The sequence below is a fragment of the Coregonus clupeaformis genome, chromosome 4 (assembly GCF_020615455.1).
Source record: "Coregonus clupeaformis isolate EN_2021a chromosome 4, ASM2061545v1, whole genome shotgun sequence".
Lineage (NCBI taxonomy): Eukaryota > Metazoa > Chordata > Actinopteri > Salmoniformes > Salmonidae > Coregonus > Coregonus clupeaformis.
In genome coordinates, this window is record NC_059195.1 from 12,455,119 (window position 1) to 12,472,765 (window position 17,647).

Genomic DNA, 17,647 nt, shown 5'->3' on the forward strand with positions numbered 1-17,647 from the left:
GCTTTCACCTGGATTCACCTGGTCAGTCTATGGCATGGAAAGAGCAAGTGTTCTTAATGTTTTGTATACTCAGTGTACATCGCAGGATTAGACACCTTGTCTTGCCAAGGATTAGAGTAAATGTATACACAGAACGTGCAGAGAGGGCAAATCATTCCACGTCCAACAGAGAACTTCAAACCCAGACCAAAAAAGGTAATGTAGCAACCTAATGTTGTTTTTATTGCCCTTGCTCACTCGTTGGATTCCCAGAGCCAATTCCCTGGATGTTTGGATGCCATTCTGAAGAAGGGATTACTCCACAATACATACATGGACACACTCATTACTGACAGATTCACATTTCCAATCACAATGTGTAAGTAACTGTAGTGTAACTGTTGAGCAATATATATATTTTTTAATCTTACCAGCTCATAGTTAGTGGCAGGGACACAGGACGAAGACACCTGGAAAAGAAAATGAACAAAACAGTCTTGTGAATCTCATGATGCTAATTTCGTATGTTGCAGATTATGCATAAGTGCATACAGTATACAGACAGTCGATAGCTGATTCAAACTCTCAACATTTGACTTGTGTGATCCTGAGCATTAGTCCTTTGTTTTTACTGTATGCTTCAATATAGTGCATTTGCCAAAACTAGTACATCTTATGAATGTGTATAAATGTGTATGTGTTTATAGGTATATCAACGGAATAATATGACAATACCCTTTTGACCAAAATGTCTTAACAGAGATACAGACAACAGACCTAAGAGGTGCTGTACAGTTCATTTAAAAATAGAATGATTGTCTTGTCTACTTCATTGTTCCCATATGATCCGTATCAAAGCTGGCTAAATCACATTTGGCCCAGGCTGAGGGGCTGGAAAATAGAACAATACATTAGCAAAGAGCTCTGAGACAACTTCAATGGACATCTAATGACATAGTCAATTTCCGACTATGTAACTGTATGCAAAAAGTGAAAGGTAGGCTAACTGCTAACAGCAGCAGTTAACTAGCTTATCTTAGCACCAGAAAGTCAACGATGTTTAAAGGCGATTGTGAAGCCTACTGGAACTCATGATCTGCCAGGGTTGGCGCTAACCTCTAATCCGATTAGCGCTCCAATGGCTGTGACAATCAAGTTCAGAGCAGAAGCACGAGGACTGCGAGGGGGTAAACAGGAAGAGGATAATAACGAGGGACTCAAATAGAACATTGAGATTAACTGTTTCCACAAGATCTACTGATGAGGACCATCTGCCAAACAGGACGTTGTCACTGATGTTCCCTTCCTGTAAAAGTCTAGCTTTCATTTAATTTTCAAACAAAAGTATATTGTTAGAAAAGGCAAAATTAGAAACAGGAGACAGTAACTGGGATTCAATCAGCTGTTGACCTTTTTCACTTGCTCATCTCTCTATCACTCTCTTGCCTACCCCCCTCTCTCTCCCCCTCTCTCTCTCTAGCTCTCGTGACAGGGCTGTCTGTCAATAATGGACCACTATCTCTGTTTTAGCGCTGAAAGGTCATCTCTAGGTTATCAGGGCTGTTAGCCTTTAAAAGCCTCGCCATATACAGAGGCAAATCCTTGACTAATTGTCCCTTGCGGTGTGAACAGAACACTTCTGGTTTCTTGGGGTCTGCTTTATGATTACGCTAAAGCTAGCACATTCCTTTCTGTCCACATAAAAAGCCTGAACAGTCTCTAACAGTCCCCACCAAAACTCCCAAAATGTTGCTTCAGGCAATGTAAAGCACCGTAAATAAATACAATGGGACATATCTGTCACAGCAGAGAGTCAATCAAGGATTATCCATCTCTAAGCCCATACAGTGGTTGATCTGCAATTCTAATACTGAGCTTGCTACTTCTTTGTACTGTAAGCAAAAGCCTCATTCAATAGCTCAGTTGTTTTCACAATGCATGGCAGCACTGACTCAATGCTAGCTGTGGCACTAGAGATCCTGGTTCGAGTACAGGCTCTGTTGCAGCCGGCCGCAACCGGGAGACCCATGGGCGGCGCACAATTGGTCCAGTATCGTCCAAGGTAGGGGAGGGTTTGGCCGGCAGGGATGTGGGTTCGTTTCCCACGGGGGGCTAGTATGAATAAAATACGTATGCATTCACTAACTGTAAGTCGCTCTGGATAAGAGCGTCTGCTAAATGTAAAAATGTTTCTGATTTATTTGTTCATAAATCAATGTAGTTTATTCATGAAACTATAAATGGAATGTATACATTTTCTAAGCTGACTAAGGCATAACCTTAAAACGTTGGGATGGTGAAGGTATAACTGTGACAGTGGTTGCTAATTTGCAGTGACGTTTCACGAACACACTTGAGGTCTACACAAATTCACCTGAATGCCCTTTGGTCCTTACAACAAAGTGATCTCAGGGAGCTCAAAGTCAACTGGATGTTTTCATGCTAGCAAATCACACTGGACATTGCTAGTGTGACTATACAGCTAACACACACTTTGCTTGTATCAAGCTAAAAGCATCACTGGACGGTAGCTATTTGGGTGTGAGTTGGCTAATTGGATTCACAAGGTTATATAGGATGCATGAGTCGCGTTGGGTCATCAAAGTCTTTGTAGTTTTGGAGAACGTTACTCAAACCCCTGATGGAATAGAGGAATGCAGACTGTAAACAGGAAAGCATTGTTATCTGATACCAGCAAAAAGGCTACATGGGAATAATCCAACAAAGAGTTGCATAGTAGTTAGTTGAGCATGTATAGAATGTATCATTTGTAGGGAACTATTTACATACAGTGTAAACCAAAATAAATGCAGTATCTCTGACTAATTACTGACTGTAACCAGATAAATTGAGTAGCATGAGCACAGCTCCATGGAATGCCACTTGTCTCTTGAGAAAGGCTGGAGTTATTATTTAGAGGTGCTGTGAGTTGACAAAGTACAGTATCTCAGCCTGGTTCAAGTCTCTGCACTGTTACCCTCCTCTCATCACCCCAACCATGCCTGCCCATGTCTGCACCACACCCCCCAACTCTCCTGGTCACTCCACACACTGACAGCTGCCGCCTCCACCACCACCTCCATGCCTCTTGGCTCATCCAGGGGCTCCAGGGGGCCTGTGGAGTGTCTGAGCCCCGCTGAGATGCCTCCTCCCAGGGCCTGGCCCATCTCATTACATGGCACCCACTTCACCCCCAGACTCCTGCTGCTGACAGCTAAGTCCACCTGCAATCAATAACCACTCCGACACCTTGTGTGTTTCACCCAAAATTCCCACCCTTTTCCACTTGCCCTGCAATCCTCCATGACCCTCCCTTGAGGGATTTTCAGGGTCGGATTGGTATCCAGGATGTGTTTATTGAGGTTGCCGTGAAGGGCATATGATTGTGGGGGAATGGAAAGTGGTCTTTGGGATTGGTTCACAAATCACTAACACTTGACAAGTGCGTTAAAGCAAGTGCTGTATACTGAGGATTAACAAGGCTAAGGGCTAAGGCTAATCTCAGTCATTTATCCTAATAGGCAGCAGTGCGTGTATTCATGGACACCAAGGGAAGCCAGGCTTCCCTCAAATTAAAATAAAAAAATGAAAACATTAAATAATGTATCTTTCGTCTCTCTGTGTTTCATAATTTTCCTTCAGTTCGCAAGAGGCTGAATGTATCTCACAGAAGAAAAGCATCCGAGCGAGCGAAACAGCATCCCTCTGTATCTCCACGTGTAGGCCATCCATCTGATACTGTCTGGTCCAAACGAGTATGACATTGTTGCCGCCCGTAGAATTTCATGCAAGGGAAGCCAGTGAACATTTGGCCTCCCTTGACAAAAATAAATAAATAAAAATAGCCAATCAGCATTGAGCTAAATTGAGCGAGCTCAACTGTGAATGGTCCTGGCAACAAACAACAAAAGTGTCAAGGGAAGCCAGCTTGGATTTGGCGTCTCTTCAAATCACTTTGAGAGTATATGTCTTAAACAGAAAAACTTGAATTGTTGCATCTCGTTGTGTTGTTGTTCTCCGGTGGCTAGCAAGCTAGCTAAAATGGGCTCTTTCCTAAATTAGCCATGGATGGAGATAGGGATTTGGACTTGTGATTTTACTTAATTCTCCGTACAGGCCAATGATTACAACGTCGATTCTGATCCAACCATTAATTCATACATTGTTGTGCCCCTGGCCTGAGAGGATGGAAGTTCAATATGTACAGTAGCTAGATGTAGAAGGCTAATGTTAACTAGCTAACGTTGCCCATGAATGGAAGTTAGGCTAGCGAGCAAGCATTTTAGCCAGGTAGCCTAGGACAACAAAAAATAAAAGTGTGTACAGAGTGATAGACCGTTTCCTCAACATGAAAGAGAGGAGGATGGCAATGGTGTTTCTCTACAAGTAGGGTGAGTCAACATGTTTTTCTACTTGCACAAACGTGCGCACACGCCCACACACGCGCACAAACAGAAATCAGAACCATGGACAGCCACATCATATTTAGCTTATGTTGATTGGACTAAATAGTTTTTGGTATCTTTTAGTTGTCACTGTATTAGACTAAGCAGAGGTGATTTGATGATGTTGAAATGTTGAAGTTGAAATGGTGCTGGAATAGTGGAGGCAGCTCCTGTTTTCTTTGTGACTTGCGGTAACTCTCTGTGGTTCTAAATCAATAGTTGTTTAGTGGTCCGAAAATGTCGGAAACATTAACTTGCTTAACCATGCTGTAGGTCATGTAACTGTCTGTTATATGCAATATGCGTCGTGGACTTCACCAGACAGAGGTTGCTATCCGGTTTTGTGATAAAACAAAGGTGTGGTTGAATTTATTGTGCCACTGTGTCTTCTTATTGTCTCGGCCTTAGGCCTATATAGCACGGTCGCAAGGCACTGATAGGCAGACCAATCTATTCAATATGAACTATGAATCACAAAGTTTAATGACGGCCCTCAGCAAAACATTTATTAAACATGGAGTGACCAACAGCTAATCATAAAATAAATGCAATTTAATGGATTTTAACACAGCTGGAGGCAGAGGGACATAGACTTACTTAGTGAGTAAGCGAGGTAAAAGACCAGAAAAAAAGCTGGAACAATTGTCACAAAGCCTAAAGGGCCTGGCATTTCAGACGTGAGATAGTGTGTATGAATTAGAAATGGGTTGACGACATTTAGCCTAATAATCTTGTAAATACGTAATCCCCTCTTGACCCCTTCGGGCTCCTACTTGGCCATAATAATGAGAACCCACAGTAGGCTAGATCCAGACAGAACGTAAGAGGTCTACCCACAAAATAATAACTCAGATTCTACCCTAGTTAGCCATTTCCATTGAGTTGTACTGTTCGCTTTAGAGGCCCACTGTAGCACATAGTTTAGCATGCATCCTGTAGCCTGGCACGTGGTCAAAGACTAGGCACAGAGACTGTTCAGAGAAGGGCCAGGTGAACACTTAGCATTGGGAACACCGCAGGTCAAACCGTAGGTAACCGTGCTGAGAAAATATTAACCTGACACTCTGAAAATTAGAAGTCATTAAGTGCAGAACAGAGGGAGAAAGGAGTAAAGAAGAGTTGGAGGTGTTAACAGATTTGGAGGAGGAGAATGGCAAGGTGTGGCTTAGAGCATGGAAGGAGAGCCTCAGTGAGCCTACAGGTGAATATTTATAATTGCATTCCTAATGAATTACACACAAATAGGTCATACTGCAGAGCAGTGGTATTCAAAGTCGGGGTCGCGACCCCATAATGGGGAACTGCAGTGGGGTCGCCCCAAAAAATGAATAAATACATTTTATTAAGAGTACATATTATTGTATGGGACAATATACAACATTTATGAGAAAGGTAATTCGACAAATACAATTTTATTGAGTAAATGTATTTATTGGTTGCTTTTAATTTTGATAAGAGATGAAAATGTAATTCATTTAAGATTATTTGGTGATGTAAAAATCGAAATGTACAAATGTTAAGGTTGTGTCATTAGATCTGGGATGGGGTCGCAAGAAAGTCGTTGTAAATTTTTTTGGGATCCCCAGAAATTCTGGCGCAGAACATGGGATCCCCGCCGGAAAAGTTTGAATACCACTGCTGTAGAGTCTTCCCTTTTTTTCTCTTTCTTTCTCTCTGGTTCCTTTCTATCAGGACACTGTAACTTTAAGGACCTGGGTTACAGTTTCAAGTGGAGTATACAAGTACTACATTTACAGGAGAGGAGGGTGAGGGGGGGACAAAAGGTTTCCAGACCCCTTTAGTTAGCATGTGGGAAAAACATAAAGCCTTTGTCAGTGCATGAGTGCAGGGACAGCCATGAGCATGTGTTGATGCTATCGGAGTGTACGAACAAGTGTAATATATTAAAGGGTAATTGTGTTGTTGCATTCCGTACATGCTTGTGTTAACAACATTAAATCAAGGTCCATTTCCCGCAGACAAAAGTCCATGGCAAATGGCTCTGTCAGTACTGGATATACAGTCATTCATTGCTTATAGGGGAGTATGTACACACATTGTCTTGTGTTGAGCTAATACAGATAAACTACAATAGATACAGCAATATGATACATTTGACTTATCTGGTTATTGATTTAACAAAACAGTTTAGGATTGCTCCGTTTGGGTTGATGGCTTGGGATCATGGCTTTGCTTGCGTTTAAAATCCAGCAGCCACAAGTGGTCAAAGAAAAGCAAAAATAAGCAATCCTTCTCTTCACAAATTGTTTGATTGTGGCAGTGTGAGAGGTGAGCTGCTGGTGCACTCCAGGCTACCATTACAATGTAATGAATTGATCGTGGTGGGTCAGGTATATTTCCACAGTGACAAAAAGGGGGCACATCACCACTCAAACCTTCAATGTTCTGGCACTGGCATAAACACAAGGCCGCTCTTGAGTGCTTTAATGTTTACTCAGACCCAATACATCCATGCATCTGGCAAGTCCTCATAGAATATTCAGTGTGCAAATTCAATTTACTTGGCATAACCAATAACAGAGGGCTTTCAGTAGCCAGGGTATCTTCGTTTGCAAGATTCTGTGTTAGTTTTGACTTATTGGGTATAAACAATGGAGAAAGGAATGAAGTGGAATCGCTGGCCCAGGTGCCTGTGCCCATTCCCCCTTCAGAACATGCCGTCTGAGCGACAGCTATGCATTCCTTTCTCTTTTTTCTTTCAGTGTGAAATGTGGAACATCTTCAGCTGACTGCCAAGCTCTGATCCATCCCACACTGACTCCATAACATTGTTCCCCTTCTCAATATAACACCTATCAGCACTTCATAACATCTTTCACTTCTTCATAACATCTCTCATTGCATTCTTCATAGCATCTCTTAAAACGTTATAACATCTCTCAGTGTTTCACAATGTCTCATACTGCTTTGAAACTTCTCATCTTCAGTGCATCAATTACAACACAGAAGAGTATGTAATGAAAATGACACCAAAGCAATAGATAGAGGTTCTTCCTCCAAACATTTAGCAAGACTGAAGGGAAGGGCCAGGCGAGGGGGTGGATGTGAGAGAGAGAGAGAGAGAGAGAGAGAGAGAGAGAGAGAGAGAGAGAGAGAGAGAGAGAGAGAGAGAGAGAGAGAGAGAGAGAGAGAGAGAGAGAGAGAGAGAGAGAGAGAGAGAGAGAGAGAGAGAGAGAGAGAGAGAGAGAGAGAGAGCACATGGCAGAAAGGTGAAAGAGTGGTGTGAAACAAAGCAGGCTGTGACGCACTCTAAATCCCTGCCATGTTTATTCTCCCCGGCGAGGACTGGAGTGGCCTGCTGCGTCTTCAACAGGGCTGCCTGTTAATTCTCAATCCATCTTTGTTTGGCAGAGCTACTGTCACACGGCAGAGAGAAGCTATGCCTTGTTTCTTTTGTTACTGCACAGCGAGGTCACACTTCCTCCAGACTCTTCAGGATGACATGTGGGATCAAGTCTTATTTACCAATGAGGTGATTTACACATTGCCATGTTTTTATTGTTTGGCAAATGGCCAAGCATTGAGAACCCCATGGAGACAGTGAAAGAGGGGAAAAGGGGAGGCAGAGACATGGAGAGCAAGAAAGTGGTAGCCTGATCACAGATCTGTATGTGTGACCGTAGGAGTTGGCAAGACAGCACAAACGGATCTGGACCAAGCTAAGAAGGTTGGTTCTTGCTTAGGCTACAGATAATAGAGGGGAAGCAATGAGCCAAGCTAAAGGTTAATCTCCAATCACGAGGGAGACTTGTGTGTATGAGGGTAATAGCGGAATCCTGTCCTGAAACAATATCAGTCACAAGTTATCTGAACATAATGCCCATATGATCAAATTTAAGAAAGTAAAATGTGATAGATATGTTTATGTGTACCACATTTCATTGTAGTACACTTTATTGTACAATTGCAATGTATTGTATTTTATTGTAGCTTATCATAATATATGTAAGTATAAGTCTATTGGGATATGGCAACATTAGATTACTCACCCTTGGTTACCCTGTGCTGACATACAGTACTATAACTCAATTTGACTATAACTGCCTTAGTCAAGCCTTGGAAAGCAATAGTTATTTTGTCTCTTAGGGAGCTGTGGCAGGCTGAGACAGGCTAGCACTGACAGGCAGCCTGGCTGGCATTTAGCATATTAGTGGAGAAGAGTTATGGGGATACAGAAATCCCCTTTGCGGGCAGGTGGGCTGGTTTTGTGCTCCAGGTCTAGTTTTGGAAACACGGCGACAGCAGACTAACTGACAAACAACATGAGTTATCTCTCAGTGGCGTCTGAGGTCTCTGGTGAGATAGATGGGTGGATGTCTCTGTCTTTCTCTCTTCCTCATACAGACTTGCGTGTGCCACACAAAATGCATATCTGTTTTGCGCACAATCTCTCAGAATTGCTGATGTGCAAATAAATCTGTCCATAACTGACTCCATTAGAGCAATATTGATAAAGCACATACACAACTATGGGACACCAACTGCATATCATCGCTCAAATAAGCATTAATCACTGCAGTTTCATTCCAGAGCCAATATTGAAATGTTAGTGGGCAGAGCAAATAAACACTTCCATTTTGGGAACATTGAAAGAGTTACACTTTTCAGTTAAAGTTTGTGGTTCTCTTTATGGACAGTTTGGAGAAAACACATGTATGCTACACAGACACACACACAGAAACACACACACACACACACACACGTATACATGCAAACACAACGTACCTGCTTGTACACTCAAAGACAAATACTGTCATTGAAACTTTTATACAAGTCACCATTTCTGCTCCTGTAAGGTAAATAATAACATTGTACTGTATGACACTGTAGCCAATTGTGACTATAATATTGCAGCCGAATGTGAGGGCAAGAGTCTATGTCAACCCCAGTTTCTCTGTTGAAAATCAGTTGACTGCTCCATGCTGGTTACATGACCAGCCCTCTGGTTTTAGTGCTGCTGGTCTGGATGGTGAATATCTGCAGCATGGAAGGATCCAGACCTGGCAAGGCGTTTCCTGCCTTTATTCCACTACTAAAGTCCCTCCATCAATCAAGGCAGAAAAAGCAAACAAGAACACAAGGGCTTTCTGATGAAACCGTGGAAACAGCTAGGGCCTGCATTCCATAAACATTCCACAGGGAGACTGGGGGCCTGATAAGAGAGAGCGAGAGAGAAAGAGAGAGACCTCATGGGAGGGGATGTTACGTGGAACACAGCCCCCCTTCTCCGCACTCAACTGCTGGCGCGCACCCTGGTTCCCAGGGAGAGAACATTTCACATTGTGTTCAGGGAGTTTTGGGAGGAGTAGGGGTGGGGGATGCACATGCTGGCTGATGATAATGATGGGTGGGATAGGGACAAAGCAAGAGGGTACCTACCTTCTACCTAGCCTCTCTAGCCTTTGCAAGAAAGTGATACTGAATGGAGGGGCTAAGGGTCTATACCAGGGGTCGGCAAATGGCGCCCAAGTCACAAAGACTGTAAATTCAGCTAAAAATGTGTTTAAATTATGAAATCTGTTCCTAAGTATTGTCACAAACAAAAAAAGAAACATCTGATCGTGTCTCAATGTAATAAAGGTATGACATTATTGTTATTTTCAAATACAATCTCTTTTTGGGCTTAGTTGTGGTCAGTCTGCAGTGTACAGTGTTCCGGCACCCCAGCCATCCGCTCCGACAAAAATTGTCCCACTGCTGAATCTATACTGAACAGAAATATAAACGCAACATGCAACAATTTCAAAGATTGTACTGAGTTACAGTTCATATAAGGAAATCAGTCAATTGAAATAAATTCATTAGGCCCTAATCTATGGATTTCACATGACTGGTAATACAGATATGCATCTATTGGTCACAGATACCTTGAAAAAATAAGTAGGTCCGTGGGTCAGTATCTGGTGTGACCACCATTTGCCTCAGGCAGCGCGACACATCTCCTTCGCATAGAGTTGATCAGGCTGTTGATTGTGGACTGTGGAATGTTGTCCCACTCCTCTTCAATAGCTGTGCGAAGTTGCTTGATATTGGTGGGAACTGGAACACGCTGTCGCACACATCGATTCCAAAGCATCCCAAACATGGCACGACAATGGGCCTCAGGATCTCGTCACGGTATCTCTGTGCATTCAAATTGCCATCAATAAAATGCAATTGTGTTCGTTGTCCTTAGCTTATGCCTGCCCATACCATAACCCCACCGCCACCATGGGGCACTCTGTTCACAACATTGACATCAGCAAACCGCTCGCCCACACAATGCCATACACGCGGTCTGCGGTTGTGAGGCCGGTTGGACTTACTGCCAAATTCTCTAAAACGACATTGGAGGCGACTTATGGTAGAGAAATGTACATTGTTAATAACTAACATTCTCGGGCAACAGCTCTGGTGGACATTCCTGCACTCTGCATGCCAATTGCACGCTCCCCCTCAAAACTTGAGACATATCTGGCATTGTGTTGTGTGACAAACTGCACATTTTAGAGTGACCTTTTATTGTCCCCAGCACAATGTGCACCTGTGTAATGATCATGCTGTTTAATCAGCTTCTTGATATGCTACACCTGTTAGGTGGATTGATTATCTTGGCAAAGGAGAAATGCTCACTAACAGGGATATAAACATATTTGACAGAAATAAGATTTTTGTGCGCATGGAACATTTCTGGGATCTTTTCACCTCATGAAACATGTGACCAACACTTTACATGTTGTGTTTATATTTTAGTTCAGTGTAGTTGCCTACCCCTGGTCTATACTATCTGGCCATGCTGGAGAACACGGAAGTAAGACACTTGGTGTGGGGGCTGTGCTTTCGCAAAGTGGGTGGGGTTATATCCTGGTTGGCCCCTGTCCGGGGGTATCGTCGGACGGGGCCATAGTGTCTCCCGACCCCCCCTGTCTCAGCCTTCAGTATCTATGCTGCAACAGTCTATGTGCCGGGGGGCTAGGGTCAGTCTGTTATATCTGGTGTTATTCTACTGTCTTATCCGGTGTCCTGTGTGAATTTAAGTATGCTCCCTCTAATTCTCTCTCCCTCCCCTCCCGGAGGACCTGAGCCCTAGGACCATGCCTCAGGACTTCCTGGCCTGATGACTCCCTGCTGTCCCCAGTCCAACTGGTCGTGCTGCTGCTCCAGTTTAAACTCTTCTGCCTGCGGCTATGGAACCCTGACATGTTCACCGGACGTGCTACCTTGTCCCAGACCTGCTGTTTTCAACTCTCTCTCTCTACCGCACCTGGTATTTCAACCTCTAAATGCCCAGCTATAAGTGACATTTACTCCTGATGTACTGACCTGTTGCAACCTCTACAACCACTGTGATTATTATTTGACCCTGCTGGTCATCTATGAACGTTTGAACATCTTGGAGAAAAATCTGGCCTTAATGGCCATGTACTGTTATAATCTCCATCCAACACAGCCAGAAGGGGACTGGCCACCCCTCAGAGCCTGGTTCCTCTCTAGGCTTTTTCCTAGGTTTCTGCCTTTCTAGGGAGTTTTTCCTAGCCACCGTGCTTCTACATCTGCATTGCTTGCTGTTTGGGGTTTTAGGCTGGGTTTCTGTATAGCACTTTGTGACATCGGCTTTATAAATACATTTGATTGACTGATTGATTGACTTCTTCCATTCTTCTGTGGGAGGCAGCAGGTACAACACAGGTTTTTCTGTTAGATATAACAGCTGGACTGCTATCAGTTAGTTGTACATACAACAAAACCAGGATAATCAGCAGGACCCCTCCTCCATAGCTGTCATAGTATGATCAGTAACAGTATTAGGGTCTTGGTTGCTTAGTTGCATTTTTAACCAGTATGATTGAATGTACAGTAGGATCTATATTGATCACTATTGATGTGGGAATGGGCATCATTCAACCTCTGTCAGTTATTAATTACTCTAGACTCCAATGGGTTTGTAGAGGGCAAACTATGAGTTGTCAACTATAGATTCAAAACTATCACTGTACACCAAAACACAATGTTAAAGATAGAACCACCATGAACGTGATCTTATATAGTATTCTATTCTACTACCTGGGGTTCGTCAGAGAAGTCACTTTCAATAAGCAAAATGGTGCAGTCGTGAACTGGGCTCCATATTTGACCGACGCTGTCCCAGGAAGGTCAAACAGGGCTGCGGATGACTCAGTTCTAATACGGTGGTGGGATGTTGTTGAAGAGACAAACTACAGTGAGCCGTTGATTCTGACAGAACTGGCAACCGACAGGGCTGCCATTTTACGGTAATCATCGGGGACAATGTTACCCGCTGCCGCAAATGTAAACCTCCTTGTCAAGCTTACAGGCCGCGTCAAAGGCTGGGAAAGCGAACAGAGGAGCGGAAACAGGGTCTCATTCTTTCATCCCCTTCCTTCACTCCCTTCCAGCAGCCACCACTGGTCAATAAAGAGCCATTATGTGAGGGGAGACCGCCGTCTTTATTGCATGGAGACATTTTGGAGAAATCAGCTATCATTAAATGTCTGGGCCCAGTGTTCCCCATTAAGGGGTATTATAGGGGCTCTGGATGGCCTTAGTCTTGGGGAGCTGGCCTGGCACTAGACTTTGTTGGTGGAGAACTGTGAGACCTTTAGGTCACATTGTGCACCACATGTGGCTAGAGTACAGAAATAGGATGAGGTTGAGCCTAGACACTGATCTAAGGTCGGTTTTAAATTGTGCTATGTACAATTTGTTACTGTACATGTCATTGGGCAATCTTCATAACATATTATGACAATGGGGCTGTAGGCAACGGCAATAGGATGACTTCAGTCCTACTCTCCTTTTAAGTGTTACCAAAACACACACCTGTAAAGCATACCAGATATCGCATGACATTAATATGCACAATTACGGTTGCTATGGAACATTTGTTTGAGTTACAGTCTACCATTCTCTTGAACAGCAGAGCATTATTCTACTTCTATTTTTTACATTTTCATTGCCTTTTCATAGACTCGTGAGTGGGCATATTTTGGTCACAGTCGGCTTTTCACTGTTTAACTGGCAACACTTATTCATGAGTTATCATGACCTTCTTTAAGGTTACTTTGCCATGAGATGTTCTGACCCTCTGTCAGGTGACAACTGAAGGGGCAACTGTTGACCTTGCCCAAAATAACACACACAATGTTTTCACTCAATCGCCTTAACAAACCTCCCTTTTGGGTCAGTCAACAGTTGTACTGTAGGGGAGCCAAATGTCTTTAAAGTAGCCATGTGTAACATTAGCTGATCCCATTCAAATATATGGGGCCGTCAGAAAACATGTCCCTGTGCCCTTGAAGACTTTATTCATCTCACTAAAAACCAGACTGTAAACAATGAAACATTGACACGTGTTAGTGCAGTGCTAATGTCTGCCGCATAACGTGTGCCAACGTTAAAGCAGCGTTGAATCTGATGGAGTGCATACAGAGGCTGGTTGTGTTCTTCAATAAACTGGGCACAGTATATCAAGACATACACTGTCTGATGTCCTGTTGTTTCTTGTCTCTCTCTGGAACAATATCGACTTCAGGCCTCGAAGTCATGCCAATGTGTTTACTTCTCCTTTGTCCTTTCCTTCTAATCAGCAACTTGGAACAGTCTCCCCCTAGCCAATCAATGATTGTACAATTATTGATCAATGCCGTGCCAAAGAGGAGAAAAAACAGACTCTGTTGTTGCCCTTGCTTGCTCTCACCTTTGGAACCCTATAGCTAGCATTTTAGCACGTTAGCACCTTGGCCAATGTGTGAGTTTCCCTGTATGATGCAGAGAATCTCACACTGGTGGTCCCTGGAGAGAAACACATCTTTAACTAATTTAAGGGGACTCTATGAGGATATGCATGATATGCAACACATATGCATGAGTTATAGAGGCTTAGATTGTAATCTGATCCCTGGGTTAAAATGGCATTCCCCTACCAGTAACTATGTGGGGCCCAGGTGTAAACTAACTGTCCCTGTAAACCAATCACAGTGTATATGGCTTATAACTTTAAAGTGCTAAAGTGCTGGAACATGTTTAAATCAGGCCCGTAAAAAAAACCCTCCGAAATAACTCCTACCAGATCATAACAAACCTTATGTTTTGGATGATTTACCTAATGTTAATAATAGAGTAGCACTATGTTATGTAAAGACATTAAAATGATGAACCGTTATCTTTCTTGAGAAGGATTGAAACGCACCCACACACACAGACTGCACCAAAACATGGAACGCAGACGTGATTAGCCATCACATACAGTACACTTAAACGCACTTGAACACACACACAGAACCTGTACTTATGCTTACCATCAAAGAGCACCTTTTATCATATCACCTTGTAAATTTGTAAATTGGAAGAGGAAAAAAAACACGGTGCGGGAGGGGAGGAGGAATGCAGCTGGTGCTGCTAAAATACACAACAGGAATGTAAACAAAGTGGTGCCGCACAAGACACGGTGTTCCCGTTTTACAAATACGGAGTGTGGGTCTACAGATGTAGGATCTTAATTTGAGCCAGTTTGCTACAGCAGGAAAATAATCCTGCAGCAACAATAATTATTATGCTAATTTTATGTGGATTATGAAAATCTTTGTAGGGGTTGAAAATCTAATTTCAAAGTGGAAATTCTAAACTTTAGAAGCCTTTTTAAGCCTTTTTAAACCTCAAATACACTACAAGCCCCAAAGTTCCATAATTGGACAATTTTAAACAGACATTTATCAAGCAACATTCCTTACCACACAGTACAAAGCATTGCTCTGCCAAAATCCTCATCCACATTTTTTGGGGGGCAGAGTCAAATGGTGGAGCTGGAATTCTAAAGTGCTCTTAAATCACAATTAGAGGCAGGCAGCGCAAATAATAAGAATGTTCTACATTCTACAGGATCTCAGTATACAGTCTATGTGGTTATAGGACACTATGTGAGACATTTTCACACACACACACACACACTCCCTCTCACACTCACTCTCAAAACTCACACACACACCCCTTTATCACTCGCTCTCGCTCTCAACTCTACTATTCATCTGTTTCCCTGGCTCGCTCGGTGATACAGTATTTTGTTGCATGGAGACATCTATCATGACGTGTCCGATGTGGACTGCAGACTCCACTGCAGCAAAGCTTAGCTAACAGACTGAAAGTTAAATTAAATGTGCTTTCTACTACAAAACTGAAACCCAGTCTCTCTCTGGTTCCCTGCCAATGGATGCTATAGGTACAGTATTCCCACATAAAACAAGCTTTCTCCCAATGTTCTAGTGAGACGGTCCATATTGGTTTACGTTTCTCTTGGCCATACATTGCAAGGAATTCCTGATATGGTGAGGCAAGCGGGGAGGAATTCTGTCCAGGACTAATAATGGTAAGAAGCAAGAGGAGGAGAGATACTTGGAGACTGATGAACACGGGTGTGCCACACTCAAACACACATATAAAACATCCACACACACAAACACACATATATGTTCACACACACATATGCCTGGCAGGCATGAATAGACACAAACATACAGTACATACACACCAACACTAACGTACACAAACAAACGTACACACACGTACAAACATACACAGATATGAACACACACACACAGAATGATAGAACCCCTAGTTGTCTACATTACCTCTAGGATGTCTTTAAGAGCAAACATACTGCTCATTTCCCACGAGCTCCAAACTCACTGATGAATACTCTCTATGTTTTCTCTCTACGCTGTTGCTCTTTTCCCCCCCAATTTGAGGCAAATTGGATGCAATTGCATCTGCTATAAGAGCCAAAAATTCCCAAACTGCTGTTAGTTTCTCACGGTTGAGACGGAGTGACTGTGGTTACTAACGGTCAGGGAGCAGGGTCAGGGTGCTGCGTGGACACGCACATTTCACACACACACACACACACACACACACACACACACACACACACACACACACACACACACACACACACACACACACACACACACACTCACACACACACACACACACACCTTTGACTTCTTCTCAAACAACACGCACATACACAGCTTATAAAAATGCTCTTTGCTTGGCTTCTGAGTATACTTACATTTATGGAGAATGACTTCATGCAGTATGTCTCACCTCGCAAGCATTATAAGGTATTATGAATTATTTGGACCCACAACTATATGGAGCCTCTGAGTCAAAAGGGGAGTGAGCTACAGTACAGACAGAGATAACGGTACAGGGGAGAGGCAGGTCGGGAAGCACATGCAGACACAGACACACACACACAAACAACCCTCAAGGGGAACACCTATTGCCCGCCACTTACAGCCACATTTGTCATTCCTGTCAGATACACAACTCTCCAACTTCCCCTCATTCTCACTAACACACACCTTCAAGGGAGACTCACACACACACACACACACACACACACACACACACACACACACACACACACACACACACACACACACACACACACACACACACACACACACACACAGATATCCCACAGTGAAGGAAGCAAAAGCCATTTTATGTCCTGAGAACAAGCTCTGAACAGTTTAACAACACGGGACCACCCAAAACATGCTAAATTGACCATAACACTATGGCACCAATAAACAAACTACCACATGGAAGTGCATGTAGTGAACTGAAAGGTAATCATCTATTTTACATGCACAGTGCCCACACACACCTGTTCCCTCCTCATTCTGTCTCATTCTTCTCCTTATGTCTGTCTGTCACACACACACACAGAGAGAGACACACAAACATACACACAAACAGACACACACACATCTGAGAGCACTTAGAACTTGCTGTTTCTTTACGCAGAACAAGCAAACACAGTGTGCCACTGCCAAGGGTTGCTATTCCATTCACCGCTGGAGTAGCACAACCTAGACCGGAGACTACCTAGCTCAAATTCCAGACATAACTACCATATGACAGGCGCTCTCCTCACAAACGAGAGGAGCGTGGGACCAGCCTGTTCTCCTTACCTGGTACACAGCCGTAGCCATCCTCTCTCACTGTCTCTCTCTCTCCCTCTCTTTCACTCGTTCCTTCTTTTGCTGTTTCCACGTTTAGTGTGGCATCGTCCTTTCTTTGATGGTTCAGAGAGGCAGAGAATGGCTTGCTTTCTTGGCACGCACACCAGATGGGGTAATCCAAAGACTGCCTACCTAGGCTGGAGAGATTGTGGAGGTGTGTGTGTGAGAGAGAGAGAG

At 43.4% G+C, this 17,647-nt stretch overlaps 1 protein-coding gene across 2 annotated transcripts in view; it reads right to left on the reverse strand.

Moving 5' to 3' along the window:
* LOC121553267 (tensin-1) overlaps positions 1-17,647 on the reverse strand; it is a 222,665-nt gene that overhangs the window by 110,672 nt on the left and 94,346 nt on the right. For both annotated transcript variants that reach the window (XM_041866298.2, XM_041866289.2), the window contains exon 4: positions 411-449. In XM_041866298.2, coding sequence (XP_041722232.2) covers positions 411-449 — 39 coding nt within the window. The remainder of the gene's footprint in view (positions 1-410; positions 450-17,647) is intronic.